The 18,486-nt window shown below is 38.7% G+C and overlaps 2 protein-coding genes across 6 annotated transcripts; both read right to left on the reverse strand.

The window, feature by feature from the left end:
* Positions 1 to 37: 37 nt before the first annotated feature.
* On the reverse strand, positions 38 to 12,857 carry slf2 (SMC5-SMC6 complex localization factor 2). Of its 5 annotated transcripts, none has more exons than XM_044046462.1 (20): positions 12,698 to 12,857; positions 7,794 to 8,302; positions 7,427 to 7,624; positions 7,106 to 7,151; positions 5,772 to 7,021; positions 5,560 to 5,639; positions 5,361 to 5,474; positions 5,079 to 5,246; positions 4,210 to 4,315; positions 4,034 to 4,121; positions 3,786 to 3,927; positions 3,499 to 3,589; positions 3,199 to 3,375; positions 2,959 to 3,053; positions 2,747 to 2,834; positions 2,100 to 2,222; positions 1,907 to 1,984; positions 1,723 to 1,809; positions 1,006 to 1,078; positions 38 to 873 (listed from the first exon to the last, which is right to left on the reverse strand). In XM_044046462.1, exons 2-20 carry the CDS (start codon positions 8,253 to 8,255, stop codon positions 860 to 862), a joined length of 3,480 nt encoding a protein of 1,159 aa, XP_043902397.1. In that variant the 5' UTR covers positions 8,256 to 8,302; positions 12,698 to 12,857; the 3' UTR covers positions 38 to 859. The 5 variants fall into 5 exon arrangements, with proteins under 5 accessions (XP_043902397.1, XP_043902395.1, XP_043902394.1 ...); XM_044046460.1 differs by having other exon boundaries at positions 5,772 to 7,018; positions 7,427 to 7,627; XM_044046459.1 differs by having other exon boundaries at positions 7,427 to 7,627.
* Positions 12,858 to 14,060: 1,203 nt separating this feature from the next.
* Positions 14,061 to 18,366, reverse strand: LOC122782318 (phosphoglycerate mutase 1-like). The gene is made up of 4 exons (XM_044046658.1): positions 18,088 to 18,366; positions 16,946 to 17,220; positions 15,859 to 16,039; positions 14,061 to 15,570 (listed from the first exon to the last, which is right to left on the reverse strand). The coding sequence occupies exons 1-4, from the start codon at positions 18,224 to 18,226 to the stop codon at positions 15,401 to 15,403; spliced, it is 765 nt and encodes a 254-aa protein (XP_043902593.1). The 5' UTR covers positions 18,227 to 18,366; the 3' UTR covers positions 14,061 to 15,400.
* Positions 18,367 to 18,486: the final 120 nt, after the last annotated feature.

An 18,486-nucleotide genomic window follows, 5' to 3' on the forward strand; every position in this document is an offset into this window, starting at 1 on the left:
TCTGTATTTCAAAATAGTTTAATAACTGAAAAACACATACACAATCAACACAAGGGTAAATATTACAATAAAACAAGAACAATATTGACAATTTAAAGGCTTTCACTGAAAAAATTTAAAGGAATCTGTAGGAAATAGATTGCTGAACTAATTCTGTTTCAGAACTTTATGGTATGGAGAGTGATGCGGATTCCTAGAAATATTTTAGTAGAACTGAGGCCATTAATATTATTAGAAATGCCTCGTCTGTGTTTTTCCTGTTATGACAAGTCTAACTGTAGGAAACAAACAAGTAATACTTCAGTAAAGCACTTACTAGTGGCCACTGTATTGCAAATCCAGCAGAATATTGGCATAAATAACCAACTTGTTGATATTTAAATCACAGACACTGCCATCACTGCCAAATTAAGAAACACCATTTAGGATCAAGGTATCAAATATTTAACTTACTGGGCTAAAAAAAAGAAAAGAAGCACAATACCATATGTATGATACATTCTGTAAATTACTTGGTCATTTAAAAGCAAGACTACATATAGAACCTGTACTTAAAGGTCCAGTGTGTAATTTGTGCGTATATGGAGAGTTTATTGGCAGAATTAAATATACAGTTTGTATATAAACACATTAAAGCAGAAGCAAAATATGAAATCAAAAAACGACATCTTCCTTTGTATGTAAAGGCCTCAGTGTGGTCAGCAGTGGAAGTGGAGGAGCCCTGTTGCATTTCGCAGTCTCTAATTCTTACACACTGGACCTTTAATCTTCTTCTAAAACAATTGCCTCTTCTACTGTCCACTGGATTTTGTCCTCTTCCATCTGGACGTCCTCTCGTCCAGATGAAGGTTGACAGTGATCATACAGCAGACCCTAAAGGATGAAAACACAGCAATGCAAAGAAGTGAGAAGAGAATCATAATTCTAATTTTTCAGAAAATGGACTGGCATTTAGTGACTAGTGTATAATCTGAGACAAAAGAGTAAAAAACAACAAATATTTACATGAATAGAAGGGCTTGGTCTTCTGAAGCATATTCTGCCATTTGATGTCAATTCGGGAAACTAAATCCTTTACCTGGCAAGACGAGACAAAGGTTGAGATTAACAAACTTACCCAGAAGGAGGGGCGTTTAAATAAACCCTGACAACAGGTGCATCCTGGAGCAAAGCCAGTATATCGGAAAGCATTATAAAGTTTTAGATCAAATGAGAAGGAAAATTTAGGTTTTGGTTTTGCTTGGGAGTTTTGTGAAAAAGCAGTAATAGTGTGGTATATAGTAAAAATGACCTCCAGCTGCACTCTCTTTTGCAAACAAAGAGAAACTAGAAAAGTATTTGGATTGATTTAGATATTGACCATAGAGATAGGGTGAGAATGACAGCTCAGTCATTTGGGAGGGGTTCAAGAAGAGCCGGGATAGCCCAGGAAGAGCCGGACAAAGTGGCAGGGGAGAGGGAAGTCTGGGCTTCTCTGCTCAAGCTACAGACCCTGATCTCGGACAAGTAGTAACTTAGAGGATTATTGATCCAAAAACCACAAGACACCATCATCAAATATTTTATTCTTTCTGATATGTCATCATTGATGTTCTTAACAACCTTAATCACCAGGTTTGATCTTCAAAGTTTCCCTTCCTTCCTTCCGGACGCTAAAACATTGTGATGAAACCAGAAACACCACATCTAGATGAACAGCACAACAGACACATATATGCTCACCTTGCTTCGGTACAGACATTTCTCACTCTCCCTGATGTCACACTTAACATGTACATCCAGCTCAGAGTACAGACACAGCAGCTGGTCCTGAGAGCCAAAAGTTAAAAAAATGAAGAGAAGCTCAATATTAACACACAAGAAACAAGACCAGGAAGAAGAGAAAATAATTTAGGACAAGTCATACGTTCTGATGGGCTGGGAAAGACTGAAAGTTGGAAGCCTCATTTGTCAATGTCAGGAGGCTATAGCAGAGGTAGTAGGACTGAAACATATAAAAAAAGAATTCACAAAAATGATGAATGCCAACAAAAACAGACAAATCTAAAATGTTATTTAATTAAGGATATTTCATAGCTTAAGGTATTGACTTTTCTCACCTGTTGGTCTAGATAAGCCATATCCTTATCTTCATCTGTCCAACTCCGGCTGGTGGAGCTCAGCATTCCTTGAACAATGGTGGAAGGTTGCATAGCGGGCAAATATGGCCTCAGCGCAGAGAGCTACAAACCACAATTATTAATCATCAATTAATCATCAACTATTTTGACGACAGATTCTTTCATAATTCAACCAAGTTCTCAGATGCTTCTTAAATGTGATTATTTTCTAGTGTCTTTGTTCCATAGAACAAAGAAATTAAAAAAAAAAAGAATATTATTTGTTTGTGGACAAAATAAGATATTTGGGACCTCATCATTTTGAGGTTAGGGAAACACTAATCAAAATGTTATGGACCAAACAATTAATCTATTAATCAAGAAAATAATCACTATTCGTTATTTGGAGCCCTACTCGAGTCATATGTAGACAGCCAAGAAAAGGGATTTGTCAAAGCCTGAAAAAACAAATAATCCAGTCACAGATGAGATCTATTTTGCATTTTAACCTGTAGCAGTTGAACTGTAAAGGCTATTCTATTCTAAACAATTTCTGACAAATGGTAAACAAGTCTCAGTGCAGATATTCACTGTCGAGACCCAAAATATTGTCCTTCTGAGGCCTGAGATGGACTGTAAGAGGTTACCTGAAACTCTTCTTCTGTAGGCCTGTATGTGCTTTTTCCATTCAACAGCTTAGAAATCATAGACAGACTCAGATGTTGGCGCAGTTGCCTGGAGAAATAAGAGACATTAAGCCACTATGCATGTTAAAAACAAAAACACTGCAATAAATACAAATAGTTAATAGAAAAATAGAAAGCAATGGTAAGAAAAGGAGGAAAAAAACAAGACATACTTCCCACGTTTGTTGTCAGGCAGCTGCTGGATGAGCAGACACATGTTGTGGTGGTCATCTGTCAGATCAGTAAGGGCCAGACAGATTCTGGGCAGCTAAATAGATTTTATATAGTCATATAGTTAGAAATTCAAAAGAGGAAACAGCACGTAAAGCTTAGTTTCATCATGAATGACATAGTGAGTACAATATCATAAACACACTAATGATTATATAAAATGACCCGTGTCATGCACTCACCATAGATTTCCAGTCCCTGAAGTTGTTGAGAATTTTATATAGAAGAGGGAAGATTTCCACACTGGGCTGGAGGATGAGCTGAGTGTCAAGGCTCACTCTTTCCAACACAGAGAGCAGCAAAAGCAGCTCATCGTCGCTGTATGCTCGCGGACACAGGCCCATACAGAGAGACAGATACTGCAGATAAGGACATGGCGGAAAAGAAAAAAAACAAGTCATGAATAATATTGAATCTGCCAAACTTTAAGTCAAGAGACATGGTTTTCAAAAGACATCTAACAATTTCCCTTTGTGTCTCACCTTCAATATGGTGCTGTAGTTGTGTTCAGGAACAGTTTTCTGTTCCTTGTTATGGGAAGGACTTTCACTTTTATATATGTAAACATCCTCCCTGCAGAGAGACACACAGATTCAGCATGAAACTAAACATACATACAGTAAACTAATTTGGAATAGGCCAAAAATTCCAAAAATCAGTGGGCATTGCAACAATGTAACATTTAAACTTTAATACCTATTAAAATAACACTAGATGTCAGCTATATACTTAAATAAAGGGAATGAAAATTCATAATGATGCTACTTACAGCAAATCTCCTTCTGTGAATTGAGGCTGCAGATTTTCAAAAGGGAAGAGGGAAACAAATGGAACTCCCATGTTCAGCAGGACCAGTGTCACATCGGCCAAACTGGGGACCCACACTTTAAACTGCTGGCTTTCACTTTCCACTGAGAAAAAAATATTAACACAGGGAAAAAAAAGAAGTTTAAATAACTGTCTAAATGTCTAAATGTCTAAATAACTAAATATCACAAGTGTAGAGGGAATACTGACCTATCTGACGCGCAGCAGTGCAGGCGATGTCACAGAGGACCTCGAGTATCTTTTCGGATATCAACCTCTCCATGTGGACTGACATCATCTGACAACATCATCAATGAGTTTAACTGCTTAAATATTAGGACAAGCATCTCTATCTCTGCTAATATACTCTGTTATAGGGAGCCTACCTTGAACAGGAAGCGGCTGACTTGAGTTGGACAAGGCGAATGACAGTCGTACGCTTCTTGAAACAACCCCATGGTCACATGTGATCTCAGCTGAGCTGGACTGGACCTGGAGAATGGAAGTGAAGGAAGAAAGACAAGAGCAATTAAATACACAACAAATCCAACTGTCAAACATGCTGGGTGGATGGAGTTAATAACACAGGGAAGTGTGGAGGTCAAAATAGAGGCTAGTTATGAAGGGTATGTATGTAAGGGGTTCACCATCTTGGGATAAATTACATTATTAAGTACTGGTATACTGGATGTTCTTAAATATTCCCTGATGTTTTCATATTTTTTTTGTGGCAGCCCACCACATGGTAATTTATCCCACCACCATTGTTACATAATGTACCAATTTTTTGCATTTCTCGTAATGACATAATAAATCTCTAATGTGGTGTTTTGGTCTGTTTAGCTACATGCCATCATTGATTTTTACCAACCATATAGACAGTCATGTTCTTTTAGTTTGAGCAGCAGCTGTGCACATAACCTCTCTCCGATAGCTGGACATGTCACTCATTTTAAATTAAAGCAACCTGTGTATATATGCAACCACCACAAAAGACATATAACAGATTAAATACATTTAGAGAAAACTTAAAAGGAGCTCAACCATTGTTCCTTTGATTACTTTCATTTCCCCCACTGTGATCTGCTGTGCAAAAACACCACAAATTTTCACGTCACTTTCCCAAAAAGTTTTATGGTAAATGTTTGGCTAATCCAACATAACAGCTCAGAGGATCACCATAAAGATCAAATGTAGTCTTCTATTGATAGGGTACAATATATTGCTCTAAATATTAACTGTACAGACAGCTTACCAAAGAAGAGTTTTTTGTGCCATCCCCTGTGGCTTGACCATGTATTTTCTTAGCTGCAGTGTGTCCTGGTTGAATATCTGACCAAACTTCTCCAGGTTGAACACTGCTTCTCCTGGAGGAACTTCCCTGAGTCCATCTGACATCAATGTGTAGCGTTGCACAAATTCCCTAGTTGAAAAGGGGCAAAGAAAACACATAAATGCCAATTAAAATTAACTGCTTTAAAAGGACTTTGTCCTGCTGATGAGGTACAATGTATCAATGCTCTCCTAAATGCCATACTGTTGTTCACTGGTGATGGCCTCCTCTTGTTGCTCCTGGTCCTCCTCATATTTGGCTATTCTCAGCAGGTCCTCTTTGCACATCAAAAGAAGCTGCTCCTCACTCTTTTTAGCTCTGATAGAAAAAAAGAAAGAATGTGGAGAAAGTGAACAGCTACTAAAGACCAGATTAAAAAGGTAAAGGGTGTAAAAATGTATACTTCTTATTGGTGTTGATTTCCTTCAGCAGTTGATCAAGGTTGTTTTTGTAGAGACCGGGCTTTGTAGGGGAAGACAATCGCTGTGGTAGGAAACACGAAAGGTGATATACAAATGGAGGCAGTTAAGATTGTCTGGCAGTTTAGCCAAGCAAGTTGGTTAATGGACATTCACAACAGTAATACATAATTAAGACACAACGTTAGGAACTTACAGCACGTAACCGCATGCTGTGATTTCCAGGTGTACTTGGCTCTGAAAAGGCTCCCTTCTCTGGTGTATCTGGAGGCTTGGTAACCGACTCAATCATCTCCTGCAAGGAAAGCAGCTGCTCTTCTTCACTGCTCTGAGAGCTCTGGGCTAAACCCAAATCTAACGCAAAGCTGAAGTCTAGGTCAAGTTCTACAGACTCAATATCGACAGAATCTTCTTCATTTGTCTTTTTTCCATCGCTTTCACCGGTCTCCTCCTTCACTTCTGTGAAATGAAACATCTCTTTGGAGGCAGTGGTGCCCGTCACTGAAGTCACATTGTGAGCGAGGAGAGTCGTGCGTTCCTCTTCAGATTTGACACTCGTGCCCTGAAGTTGCCTACCTGAAATGGTGACAGGACTGTTTTTGAGCTCACTGTCTTTAGAGCGAGAAGGAATGTTTTCAAGTTTTATCCTCTCTAAAGTTACAGAAGGCAATTGGAATTGTATGTTACCTACTGAATAAGGGACTTTGGTGTCTTCTGCATTAGTAAAACCCCTTACTGTGGAGTTTTGAGTTTTGTGACATGAGGATCCAGTAACTCGAGTACTGGATCTAACGGATGTAGTGGATGAACAGCTTTTCTCTGGCATGGTAGACTTAATGGTTGATCCAGCTCTTTCAGGTTTTGCCGTTTTATGTGCAGTGCTGACTAAATAGGAAACGGGATCAGGGGTAAAGAGATCATCTGTGTAATTAGGCATCACACCATGTCTTCGTGGGCGGGCAGTTTTATTCAGTTCAACCTGAGAACCTGAATTTAACTTTGAGGATGATTTGGGCGAAATGCTCATCTTGGTCCTTGGAGTCTTCACTGGTAGAACTGAGGTACTGTGCGTATGAGGCAAACTACTAGTGACCTTGGGGGAGAATAAAGTGCTACATTTAGTCTTTCTAACAGGTTCCACTTCTGTTTTTCTCAAACATCCATCAGCAGGCATTTCAGATAATCTGATCTTGATGATCTGATCCTGAGAGGAAGTTATATATGCCTTCCTTAAGTAGTAATGTTTGGAATCGTCATCCTGTGCATCAGTGTCAACCAGACGTGACGACTGGCCACATACTGGCTCTGTACACAGGTGGCTGTCTGTGGTTCTCTGTTGCAGTTTCAAGTCCGAAGAACACTTCAATGAAGACACTAATGATGGGCTGGTCGAGTTGTCCTCAGAGTCCCTTCGCCTCTTCAATGATGAGCAATGCGAGTCCGCTGCTGAGAAAATACTATGCGTTATTTCACCAAATCATGTAAGTCACATCAAAAAATGATAAGTAATTTTTACTTTGAAAATATTACCTGGAGTTGACTTTACACTTGAAGGTACTCGTTTATATTGCTGGCCCTACAATAAAATAAAAGTGATCCCTTAGCAGGAGAATTTTCAACAGCAATCCATGTTATCACAATATTATAAAATAAATATCACTAAATTGATATCTTGGAATATGCATTTTAACCCTAAGTAACCCATCAACTACTAAGAACAGGTATACAGCAGCTCAAGACAGCAATACACTATATCATACTTCAATCAACAAACGTTAAGACTTGAATCTGAAACCACATTCACAGCATCTATGTTAGTGGAATAAATTCAGACTTTCTGAACAATTCTACCTGGTCAGGGCGTGCAGGGCTGTGCATCATAGGTACACCAACATCACTTCTTCTGTCAGAAGACCGTCTACTCAGAGGATATTTGCAGTAACTTGGGGGGCAATGGCAGTTCCCAGGAGTCTGGGGCTCACAGTACGAGGGTTGCTGTGGATTAACTTCCTCAGCTGCTCTCTCTGGTGGGCTCACATGAGGCCTGTGCTGCTGGGAAGTAGATGTGAAACTTCTTAAGTCACTAGGTTGAGTCTGTAAGATTAAATGGTAAAAGCCACAAGAATTCAGCGATACATTATTGCTGTACTACAGGTCAAAAAGTAGATGCTTTAAGAAAGCTTTACTGGTGAACACATTAAAAAACAAAAAACAATACCTTGTTTGAGTCTTGATTTTTTGCAGTTACATTCTTGCTTCCTGAAAAAGACAAGGTGGCCTTGGGTTTGATTACTTGATCTCTCCTCATGTGAAAAGACGAGGTGTAGTTGCTTACATCCCTCATGAACTTAGGGGAGATGTAATGGAAGTCAGTGGGAGGCCGGGACTGTTGCCCATCTGCTGAGGCACGAATGTTAGACTGGTTGAATGGAACATTATGTGAGGAGTAGAAACGCCCTGGGTGTTGACCAGAGTTCTGTGTTGGACAAAGTCTTTCCCTTGAACAGTGACTGGACAGAAGTGCTGGGGTTCCAATGTTAGCTGGGCTGCCCATTATACAGATTGGTCCCAAGGAAATAGGAAAGTGATCTGATCTGTGACACAGCTCAGGACTTTGAAGTGGTAACTTTCTCCTGGGTGGTGGATGATGCGGCTCATTCGGTATGTGGGGCGGCTTCATTGGAGTCTCCTGGTGTAGGGAATGATGCTGAAGTGCAAGGACTTCCCCTATAACAGAGGAGCAACATGACAAAATGTAACACAGAAGTTTTTCTCAGGTGCAAAAACAAAATATCTCTGGCTTATATTCCAACACTACACTTTTTGATGGTTAAGGTCTAAGTGTCTTCACTAAGAATGCTATACAAAATGTGTGTGTGTGCACAAGAGAGAGATGTGCTGCTGTCTACACATGTAAAAATTAACCTATGTCTGATTTACAAAGGTCTTTTCATATCACTCATTTTACAAATGACCATTTATGATTTTTTAATCACAATTTGGATTTTTAAATTACTTATTATCTTCAGATTATCAAAAGACAAATATAAATTTCAAATGACAAAATGTACTGTTCAAACAAAGAATGCATTATCATATGATGTTCAGAAAGTAGTACTGGTAGAGCGCTGCAACTAGCGATTATTTCTAATAAATCATCAATTTATCGGTCTATCATTTTCTAGATATTAGAAGTACTAGAGTACTTGTCAGTGTTTCCAAACCTAGAAATGGTAAGGTTCTCAAAAGTCTTGTTTTGTTCACAAACCACAAAATTATTCTGTTTAAATGTGTAGTGGCAAACGTACACTTAATTCCAAAGCCACCAAAAGACATTAGCTGTAGCCAGGTTCTATGGGCTTGACTCGTAGGCACTGTTTTAATTCCTCAATCACCAAGGCAAGAAAGAGTCATGTGAAGAGTTTGCACATACATTTCCACTTTCCGTACATCCAAGTTAGATTTCTACCCACATGCATCCAAGCTTCTTTAGGATCAACAAAACATAGGACTATTCCCTTGATGTTCCAGGTCATGAATGATGACGTATTGATTTGACAGTAATATAACGAAACATAGCGTGGCCTGATGTTAGGTTACGCTATATTGCTGTTAAACCATCATGGGAATATTTCTGTGTTGCTGAGTGTAATTTTTAAATTAAAATAGTCAACTATTGGCCTTAAACCTTCGATTAAATATCTTGCAAGGAAAGGAACGTGGCTTTGTGGACCTTTTGATGTCAATTCAAGATAAAAGGTAACAAAGCCAAGTTCCTTTCCTTGCAAGATATCTAGCAAACGGTTAACTACTTTAACTGTTTACAAATTACACTGTAACAAGTAATCCTGCACTAATCATTTAAACTACCCCTAAACTAAATTAACTCAATACTGGCTCCTACAAAATGATTTCTTTGTCATATGGAGCAAAGAAACAACAAAGTATCCACATGAAAAATTAGATCACTTTTTTTAATTATTAAAAAAATTAGTTGACAATTAATTTTGTAATCAATTAATCGAATATTCATTGCAGTCCTATACTGATAGGACACAAAAATCATGCAAGCTCTCATATGACCACTTGGTAAAATATAATTAGCATAGTTAGAAAAAAACTGAGGAGAATCTTTAGGTATAAGCAATGGAAATTTATCTGTGTAAACTCAGTATTGTTTTAAGGATAAACACGAAAGGTCAGCAAATTAACAGCAGTTGCGTTTCGCTTTTGAATCGACCACATGAAAATAAAGCATGTCAATTTGTCTCCGGCTAATACACAAAGTCCTGATCCTTTTTCTATAACACCATTAAAAGCCATTTCTAACAGAAGGTTGCAGCGAGCGATAAAGTTGACCCTTCTGTCCAATCTCCCACTCTTCCTGCCACTGTCTCACCACGTTGTCCTTATAGACCAACACATCCGTCCTTTCCTAGACAAACCAATAGCTCCACCATTTCCCTAATCAATGCTTCGTTAAATACTATATTCATAAATATTAAAATACAGTCAAACCTGTATAAGCAACATAATATTTAAATATCCTCACACCTTTCAGGTAGCTCTCAGTCACAGGACAGTTGACAAACCATGATTGGAACATTTTAACTTGAAGATGTGTATTTAAAATACAGTTGAGAATGCAGAGCCAGTGGTTAGGTATATTCATGGTATTGCCTTTGAGGTGTGTTCTATTGACTATGATATGATCTTTTTGTTTTATTGTATGTTTTATTTATTGTTTTGTCTATTAGGTCATATGTTTCTATATTTCATTTTATTTATCTCTGGTGCATAGCTGTTGTTGTTTTTAAAGAAATAATGGAAGATAAAGATTTTTTATTTTTAATAAATTAAAAAAACAATGGTTGGAAATGCTGACTCATCTGCTGGAAATTATTAAGGAAAAGTTCAAAGCAGGGGCTATGATGTGCAACAATCAGTAGGAACACTCAACAATACACAGTTTTTTGGTTTGAGAACATTTGGCCTGCAATTTTGTTTTTCTTTCCCTTCCCTCTGAAGAGACCTAAATCTGACAAATTATCATAAGACAGTTCAGTGTTTGAAGTTGCTTTAAAAAACTATAAAAACATTGCATGATGCTACTACGATAATTCACAATGACTTTTTTTTAAAAAAAAACTCCTACACACATGTATTGAGGTCATTGTGACTAAACAACTTGAGAGAAAAAGTGATTCAAAATATGTTAATTGGAAAAATGTCACAAACTTGGTACTATGGTGTAGTACTGTTTGACTAAAGAGCAAAATGTTACTCTAATAACCCAGCAGTTTCAGGCTAGTTCAAAGCACAGTCAAGGACGAGGACAGACAGGGGAAGGAAATGCAACATTTTATACAAGAACTTATGCACTTATCACTGCTTACTCACTGAATGAAAACAGTTTCCTACTCATTCTGTCCTTGGACAGAGATCCAGCACCAAGACATTTCAGTCACAACAATTTAGCAATTGTTCAACAAGGGTTTGCGAGCATACCCTTATTTTATTCCATCCATATATGGAATAAAATAATACATATTTCCAATGTCTTCACAAAAATGCTTAGGTTTTACTTTCATTTACTGATAAAAAAAAATGGCATGTAAATTTACACAGTTCAATTCACTACAAACTACTGTCCAAGGGACCTCTAAGTTAAGTTAGTTGTCCCAGCAGAGCCCAACTACTCAGTCAGTCGTTAGGTTAGTTGTCCCAGCAGAGCCCAACTACTCAGTCAGTCTCTGCTCTGACACTGATGTTTTTTCATGATTCAAAAACATCAAAGCCGAGGGGACCCACCTTTACTCCCCAAGCACATGTGTCCTGCAAGAGGAACCGACATTTGTATCACAACAGCATGACAACTATAACATTATTTAGCTAAAGCTAAAGGTTCTATGTGTTGTGAGTTCAGAGATTCAGAGTCTTAGTGTTGCCTTTCATCTTGAATGCTTGACTTGATACCAGTGTATTTATGATGTATGATACTAGTGTGTTTAGAGTTGAGAATTTTAGGGTTGTTCTAAATGTATTTAAATGTGACATTTTTATAAACATATGTTGCACTAATAGGACTGCACCACTTTCTGTGGTACAGCGATTTTTCAGCTTCTGAGATGGGAATATTTTCTGGTTTATTTTGCTCTATATAAGAAAGAAACAATTAAAACAGACTTTGGTTTGTGGATCAAACAAGACCATGATCCCATGATCAACATGATCCCATGTTCAGACCGGATTCGCGACACTGCCTTTGTGCGTAGAGTTTGCATGTTCTCCGTGTGTGCGTGAGTTGGGGACTAGGCAAATTGGATAGTGACTGTAGGTGTGAGTGTGCGAGTGAATGCTTGTTTGTCTCAATGTGGCCCTGTGATGGACTGGTGACCTGACTAGGGTGTACCCCGCCTTTTGTCCTATGTCAGCTGGGATTGACACCAGCACCCCACACGACCCTCATATGGAGGATAAAGCAGTAGAAGATGAGTGAGTCAATGAAGTTAACACGTTGAGGTTTGGGAAACACCAACATTTTATGGACCAAACAAGTACTCGAATTGACAGTTATTTCCACGTTTATGGAAATAACTGTTAGTGGCTGGTCAGTAACTTCAATTCTATAAAAGGAGACTGAGAAGGAGAAGAAGAAGAAGAAGAGGAAGGGAGATTTACAGCACTATTTACGAGTACAGCTCGAGGCGTTTTTACCGCAACCAACAGAAACTTCACACCTGACGCCTATCACAACATGTTAGCACGTAATTAATTTAAAGACACATACCTTGTCTTTTAACTATTTCAACGGCAAATATCAATTGCAAACGAACTAACAAGACCGTACCTACGCTGAATACTAGCAAACGTAGTGCTTTGTTGACATAAGTTGCCTCCCCATACACACACACGCGCGCGCACACACACTGCTGTTAGTTTTATCCTCCTTTTAACTACACAGCTTTGATCATATCAGCGGTGAATAAGTGCTAACTGCAAATGAATAATACTACTGTCTGAGCCGTTGTATCAGGAAGTGTTTTGTTTAGCTAACCGGCTAACACGCTTTTACAGCTTTAGCGTCAGGAGTATGAAGAGTGTCCGTGTGTGCTCTCTTACCGAGTGCTCATTTGACTTTCTGAAGGTTTTCTTATTTTCCGCAGTCAGTGGACTTCCCATAACCGTACACAGTGAAAATGTCATCGGCGCTACAGACACAACGTTCGAATCCCTCAGTTGAAACCACCTCCCGCCTGTGACTGGACCGACCATATTTAGACGAAAAGAATTGTGGGACTTGGAGTCCATGGAGGGCTTCTTCTATTGGCAGTAGTTAGCAATTTACCGCCACCTACTGAACTGGAATATACGGAAAAGGATTAGGGTCATATGTCAAAAAAATAAAAAATTTAAAATAGAAATTTAAAAATTTTGAGATTTATGTCAGGCTTCTGATCTTAAAATCAGAATTCTGAGAATAAAGATTAAAGTCATAGTTCTGAGATTAAATTCAGAGATTAAAGATTAAAGTCAGAGTTCTGAGATTAAAGTCAGAATTCTGTCTTTTTATATTTTGTTTCCAAAAAAAATTCACACATGGCCCTAATCCTCTTCTGTAGTAATGCGGTTCAGGAAATTTGGGAGAAATAACAGAATACTACTAACACTAGTAGATATAATGCTTGCATTAAAGGGGGCCTTTGCTCTTCAGCCATTTTGAGAGGTCACAATTGTAAAATGAATAACACTTGTGTAAATAATCACATTAATGATGGATGAGTTCTATTTACTTTTCTCGGGTTTCAGGGCACAGGCTGTTCCATTGTTACACTGTCCAGACATACATTTACATTAACTGAACAAAGCCGTCATTACATACCTCTATTCTCTCTGTTCTTTCCTTCTGTCTTCTTTAAATTTTAATGCAATCTATAAGTACATGTTTGTCAGAGTATTACAGCACATACATAATCTAGTGGGATGTATATAGTTTAATATTCAAATTTTAATTCTCAGTTTTCATCTGGTAGTTTTTATTGTCTGTGAATTCATGGAATATCCTCCTGTTCCTTTCCCTCTAGTTAATATACAGGAACCCAAAGAAGGGAAAGTTCCAGTTCTGCGTCTAAACTGAGAAGCAAAAGAAACACAGTAGTGTGTAATAAATTATTCCCTGTCTGCAAGAGGATTTTTTTTGGATCCAACGCAGCGTAAGAGTGCAGGTAAACTGTCAGAAGCAATGGTTTAAAATACCTCCTTAACTACTTTTTATTATTTTAATTCTTTTAGTTCCCTTTTTAATTCTTGCATACTTATGTCTTATGTTTCATGAATTTGTTTTCTACCGTGTGTCTGTAATGTAATTATTTTCTGAAGCACTTATGGTCACCTATGGGTTTCTGTAAAGGGTTGTTTATGATTGTTTTAAAATCATTGGTGGTGGTAATACATGTATTAATTAATATGAAACAGGACAAGCTGACACATAAGAATGGATTTATTTGCACATAAATGTACATTTAACACATCAGAGCGTTCTGGGCATGACTCACCAACACAGACAGTGTTACACATAATAAAGAATAACCACATATTCATTCCTAACTCCATCACCATTGTGTCACAATGAGGGCAGATGCAGACTAAGAATACAATGACACTAAGAGGCAAAAGGAGTTCAGAGAAAGTGACAGAGGCATTGGTTTAATCTTCACGGAAAATTGTGACCCTTGTGCAGGGTGCACAATAATCCAAATCATTTCATCAGTTTCAAACTGGACAGACTCGGTTAAACACACAAAGGGAAGAACGTCCTACAGACACACGGCAACAACATACAAGGACACAGCAGCTAAACCAGTCATAGACATTAGGAGAAAAGCACTGATCAGTAGTTCTTCACCAACACATGCTGCTCTCAAGAGATTGCAAAATTACAACCCCTTTATTAAAGGAATGCATCAATTTAATCCTATGAAAAGTATGTTTAACATTCAAATTCAATATCTAAATTCAATTAAAGTCTAATACACAATATCCCTTATTCATCTGAAAAATAACATTTAACTTCCTTACACTCTGAAACACATACATCCTTATATTGATAATATAAGCTGAAGTCAAAAAAAAACAGCCATTTTAACTGTTTAGCCACAGCTGATATTCTCCCCCCTAAAAAAGAAACCGCATCACTTAAAAGGGGATTCATGTTATAACCAGTAAAGGTATTATTAGTCAAATATTTGAATTATTTTCTTTTAGAATGAATAAAGTGTCATGTTAGACACGCTGGAATGTAACAGCTTCATTCAACCACACATACACACTTTTGGTTCATTTACTATTATATATGCTGTATTTTTATTCTAGTCATTTTTTTCACCACATTACAGATTTTTATTCTTCTATTTATCATATTTAAAAATATACCTCTGCACTCCGAGTTGTCCACATGCATACAGTAGTAGATGTATGAATCTGAGGGAAATAAAGTTTTCTGTATATTTACATACACACATAAAACAGCTTCTTTGTCTCCAATACTATTATTTTAATTTGTTACTTTGTTAAAAGTTATAATATTAATGGTCAAAATAAGCAAAGAAATGATTTACAATTTCTTGAGAACTGTTGCTTTCCAGGCTCTACCAAATCCTAACCACTCATAATCTACTTCAAGTAGTAAAGTGAGGTTCACTTCAGCAACAATCTACAATACTTCTTATTCTGTATAAGAATTCAAAATAAATTTGGGTTGAGAAAATAAAAAAAAATCACAAATCTGAGGCCAGTTGTCGGGTTTAAACTAAACCACCTGTTGCTTTACTTCTTGGCTTTCCCCTGAGCAGCGACAGCCTCCATGGCCTTACGTACAGTCTCCTCGTCTCCCAGAAACTGCATCGGCTTCACAGGTTTCAGGTTTTTGTCCAGCTCGTAGAGGATGGGGATGCCAGTTGGTAGGTTCAACTCCATGATGGCCTCATCTGACATTCCTGCGAGTGGAAAAAATCCACAAAAGTAGATGAAAAAAGGATGCAAATGTATGACATGGTATCACATCACTTGGCATTTACACTTATGGCACTTTTACAATATACAGTTCTAGCACTACTTGGCTCGGCATGGCTCTACTTGGTTTATTTTTGGCGTGTTTCCACTGGCTCGCCTCGCCTCTGCACGGCAAAAAAAGTTAATTCAGGGACTGTACCGTAAAGTGATAAATTAAAAGTATTATATTAATTAGTGATGAAGTGACTGCCGACATGAATCACACCACTCACCCTCCAAGTGCTTAACAATCCCCCTGAGGCTGTTTCCATGGGCAGCGATGAGCACCCGCTTCCCCTGTTTAATCTGAGGGGCGATCTCGTCGTTCCAGTAGGGCAGAGCCCGTGCAATGGTGTCTTTAAGGCTCTCACAGGATGGAAGCTGCTCCTCAGTCAAGTCTGCATAGCGACGATCCTGCAAGAGTAGAAAATATGACCCATAGCCAATACAGGATAGCCAACTCATTTGATTGAACAGACACAGATTGAATCTGTGGATTTAGAGAGGGTTAGAGTGGGTTTTTGAACATTATAAATGCACAAATGTTACATATATCTTTAAAATTTAATTTAAAATGTTCACTAAATGTGTCCATAATAGCATACTTTTGTAATACAAGTACATTATTCCATTTGCTTCCTCCATATCCGTAAGCTTTTGTAAACATTCTTCCATATTAGTGCACATTTTCACTAAAATGAAGGTAGATTATGGACAACTGACCTCATTACACGCTGCACCTTAGTCTATGGTTATGTTTTATTAATACCATATACACACATTGGCCAGGTGTACCTCATAATATAAGCCGTATTGGGGGGTTTTAAAGCAAAGGCATAAGCAGAGAGCTGTGTCCATTTTAGAAACCTATATAAATGATATTGAAGCATACATTTGTAATTAGTGAAGTAATATGATGGCTCACATTGGGCAGGATAACTGTGCATAAACATCTGACTGTCTCTGTCAGGAGAGACCAACATGACCAGGTACCATGACTGAACTTTGAACTTAAACCTAGTAGAACTCTTCCCTGTCATATATTAACTCACCTTGAACATACTATTAGGTAAGAGCATTAGCAAAAAGCAACGGACTAAATCTCTCGGTTGGCTGTCAGATTTCTTCTGTGCATGACATTATTCAAGGTGACCATGCTGTAGACAACCAGGCAGTCACATGACTGTGGTTTCACTCCCTCATGGTGCCTGATGTAGTAATGCCTCCTCTTTGTTTTGCCTTTGTGGACATAAGTTGATCAAGTTGCTCAATGTGTACAGAACCCTTTCAAACTCTTGCACCATTGTTATCAGATCTTACCTTGCTGATGATAGTGTAGTAGTCGTGGTCTGGGTCCATGGAGGGAGGAGGAATATCAAACGAGCGTCTCCAGATCTTGACCTGAGCCTCTCCGTGCTTGGCCGCCGTCTCTGCCTTGTTAAGCCCCGTCAAACCTCCATAGTGGCGTTCGTTGAGCCGCCAGGTCCGATGCACTGGCACCCACATCTGGTCAATGCCGTCCAGGACCAGCCACAGAGTCCTGATGGCCCGCTTCAGCACGGAAGTGTAGCAAATATCAAACTCAAAGTCAGCATCTGTGAAAGCAACAGGTGCAGGGGTTTAATGCAAGAGTTAAAAGAGGACTTCTCTTGGTTTCTGGGAGAGGGCTGAGAAAATACAGCCTTGCTTGCAATATATTTCTCAACTAATTGACAGTTTGTAAAAAAAAAAAAAGAAGAGAAAAACAGCAAATTCTTGTCTGGTCGTGTCATTTTGTCGTTGCTCCATTGCGAGTGCTCGATTAAGGGACAATCATGTGGTACAGAAACAGCTCAGTCACTGACACAAAAAGAGTCTGTAAAAGAAAAGCCAACACACGGTGGCAGCCATCTACAACTCGTGATGCCTGCTGAAGGTAACCAGCGGGTAAAAGGACTACCAATACCAGTGGTTCTCAAATGTAAAAGTACCACCTGAGAAAACACAGGGCTTTTATTCTGTAATTTTCTTAAATGTATTTCTATGCCATTGTAAAGCACTTTGGGATGCCCTGTGTATGAATAGACTTGCCTCGTCTTTGGAAGCAGAATAATGAATGAATTAAGTGATATTATCTCTAGGTTACATGGCACTTTGATTTGTCGTTTGAATATTAGTATCCTTGATTCCAGTGTAAGAAAACAAAACAGAGTAAACAAATGAAATGCATTTTTTTCAACCCACATCATCCACATCATCCACATTTGAAAAATGTCCTCGTGAGCAGGCTGCGAGGCCTGTGATGACGCGAGGATGTGACTGAAAACACACAAACTGAGCATCACTCCTGTGTGTTGGTGGGTCTCATACAGACGGAGGGGGTGACGTTACCGTCAACAGTGGACTGGCCTCCAGTTTGTCATACATACATACATACATAACAGTGGACGAGGACAGAAAATGGACAGAAACGTCCTGCTCACCTTTCAGGGCCTGTCCCCCTCTCTTCGCCTCCTTCTCCCCGGTCTCGCTCAGATCCGCGTCGAACCATCCGCAGAACCGATTCTCCTGGTTCCAGTTGCTCTCTCCGTGACGGATCAGCACTAATTTGTAGGCAGCCATGACGTTTTATAGTTTGTCGGTTACAAGTTAGAAAGTGAGAATGGAGAAATTAACACTTGAATAAACGGTTAAGAGTCGAAAGTTAACGGTTAGGAATCCCCTCACGCTGCTGCTGTCAAATCAATGAGGATTTTTATATATATATATATAAAACGTCAATAGGACACGCCTCATACTTCCTGATGTTTGCGTCCAATGAGATTCTGACTAAGTGCCTCACGTGGTTTCTCCACCAATGACAGCGGTGGGAGTCAGCGACC

This window comes from Solea senegalensis, linkage group LG15 (genome assembly GCF_019176455.1).
Source record: "Solea senegalensis isolate Sse05_10M linkage group LG15, IFAPA_SoseM_1, whole genome shotgun sequence".
Taxonomy (NCBI): Eukaryota; Metazoa; Chordata; class Actinopteri; order Pleuronectiformes; family Soleidae; genus Solea; species Solea senegalensis.

Bases quoted from the DNA above. Each gene is read 5' to 3' on its own strand.
- LOC122782318 (XM_044046658.1), bottom strand. From the start codon at position 18,226: ATGGCTGCCTACAAATTAGTGCTGATCCGTCACGGAGAGAGCAACTGG. The intron at 16,040-16,945 runs GTAAGATCTGAT...CTACTCTTGCAG, and splicing joins ACTACACTATCATCAGCAAG to GATCGTCGCTATGCAGACTT. The intron at 15,571-15,858 runs GTGAGTGGTGTG...TTCCACTCGCAG, and splicing joins GATTGTTAAGCACTTGGAGG to GAATGTCAGATGAGGCCATC.
- slf2 (XM_044046457.1), bottom strand. From the start codon at position 8,255: ATGAAGCCGCCCCACATACCGAATGAGCCGCATCATCCACCACCCAGG. The intron at 5,640-5,771 runs GTAAGTTCCTAA...TTCCTACCACAG, and splicing joins ACAGCATGCGGTTACGTGCT to CGATTGTCTTCCCCTACAAA. The intron at 3,590-3,785 runs GTAAGTAGCATC...GTCTCTCTGCAG, and splicing joins TTCACAGAAGGAGATTTGCT to GGAGGATGTTTACATATATA.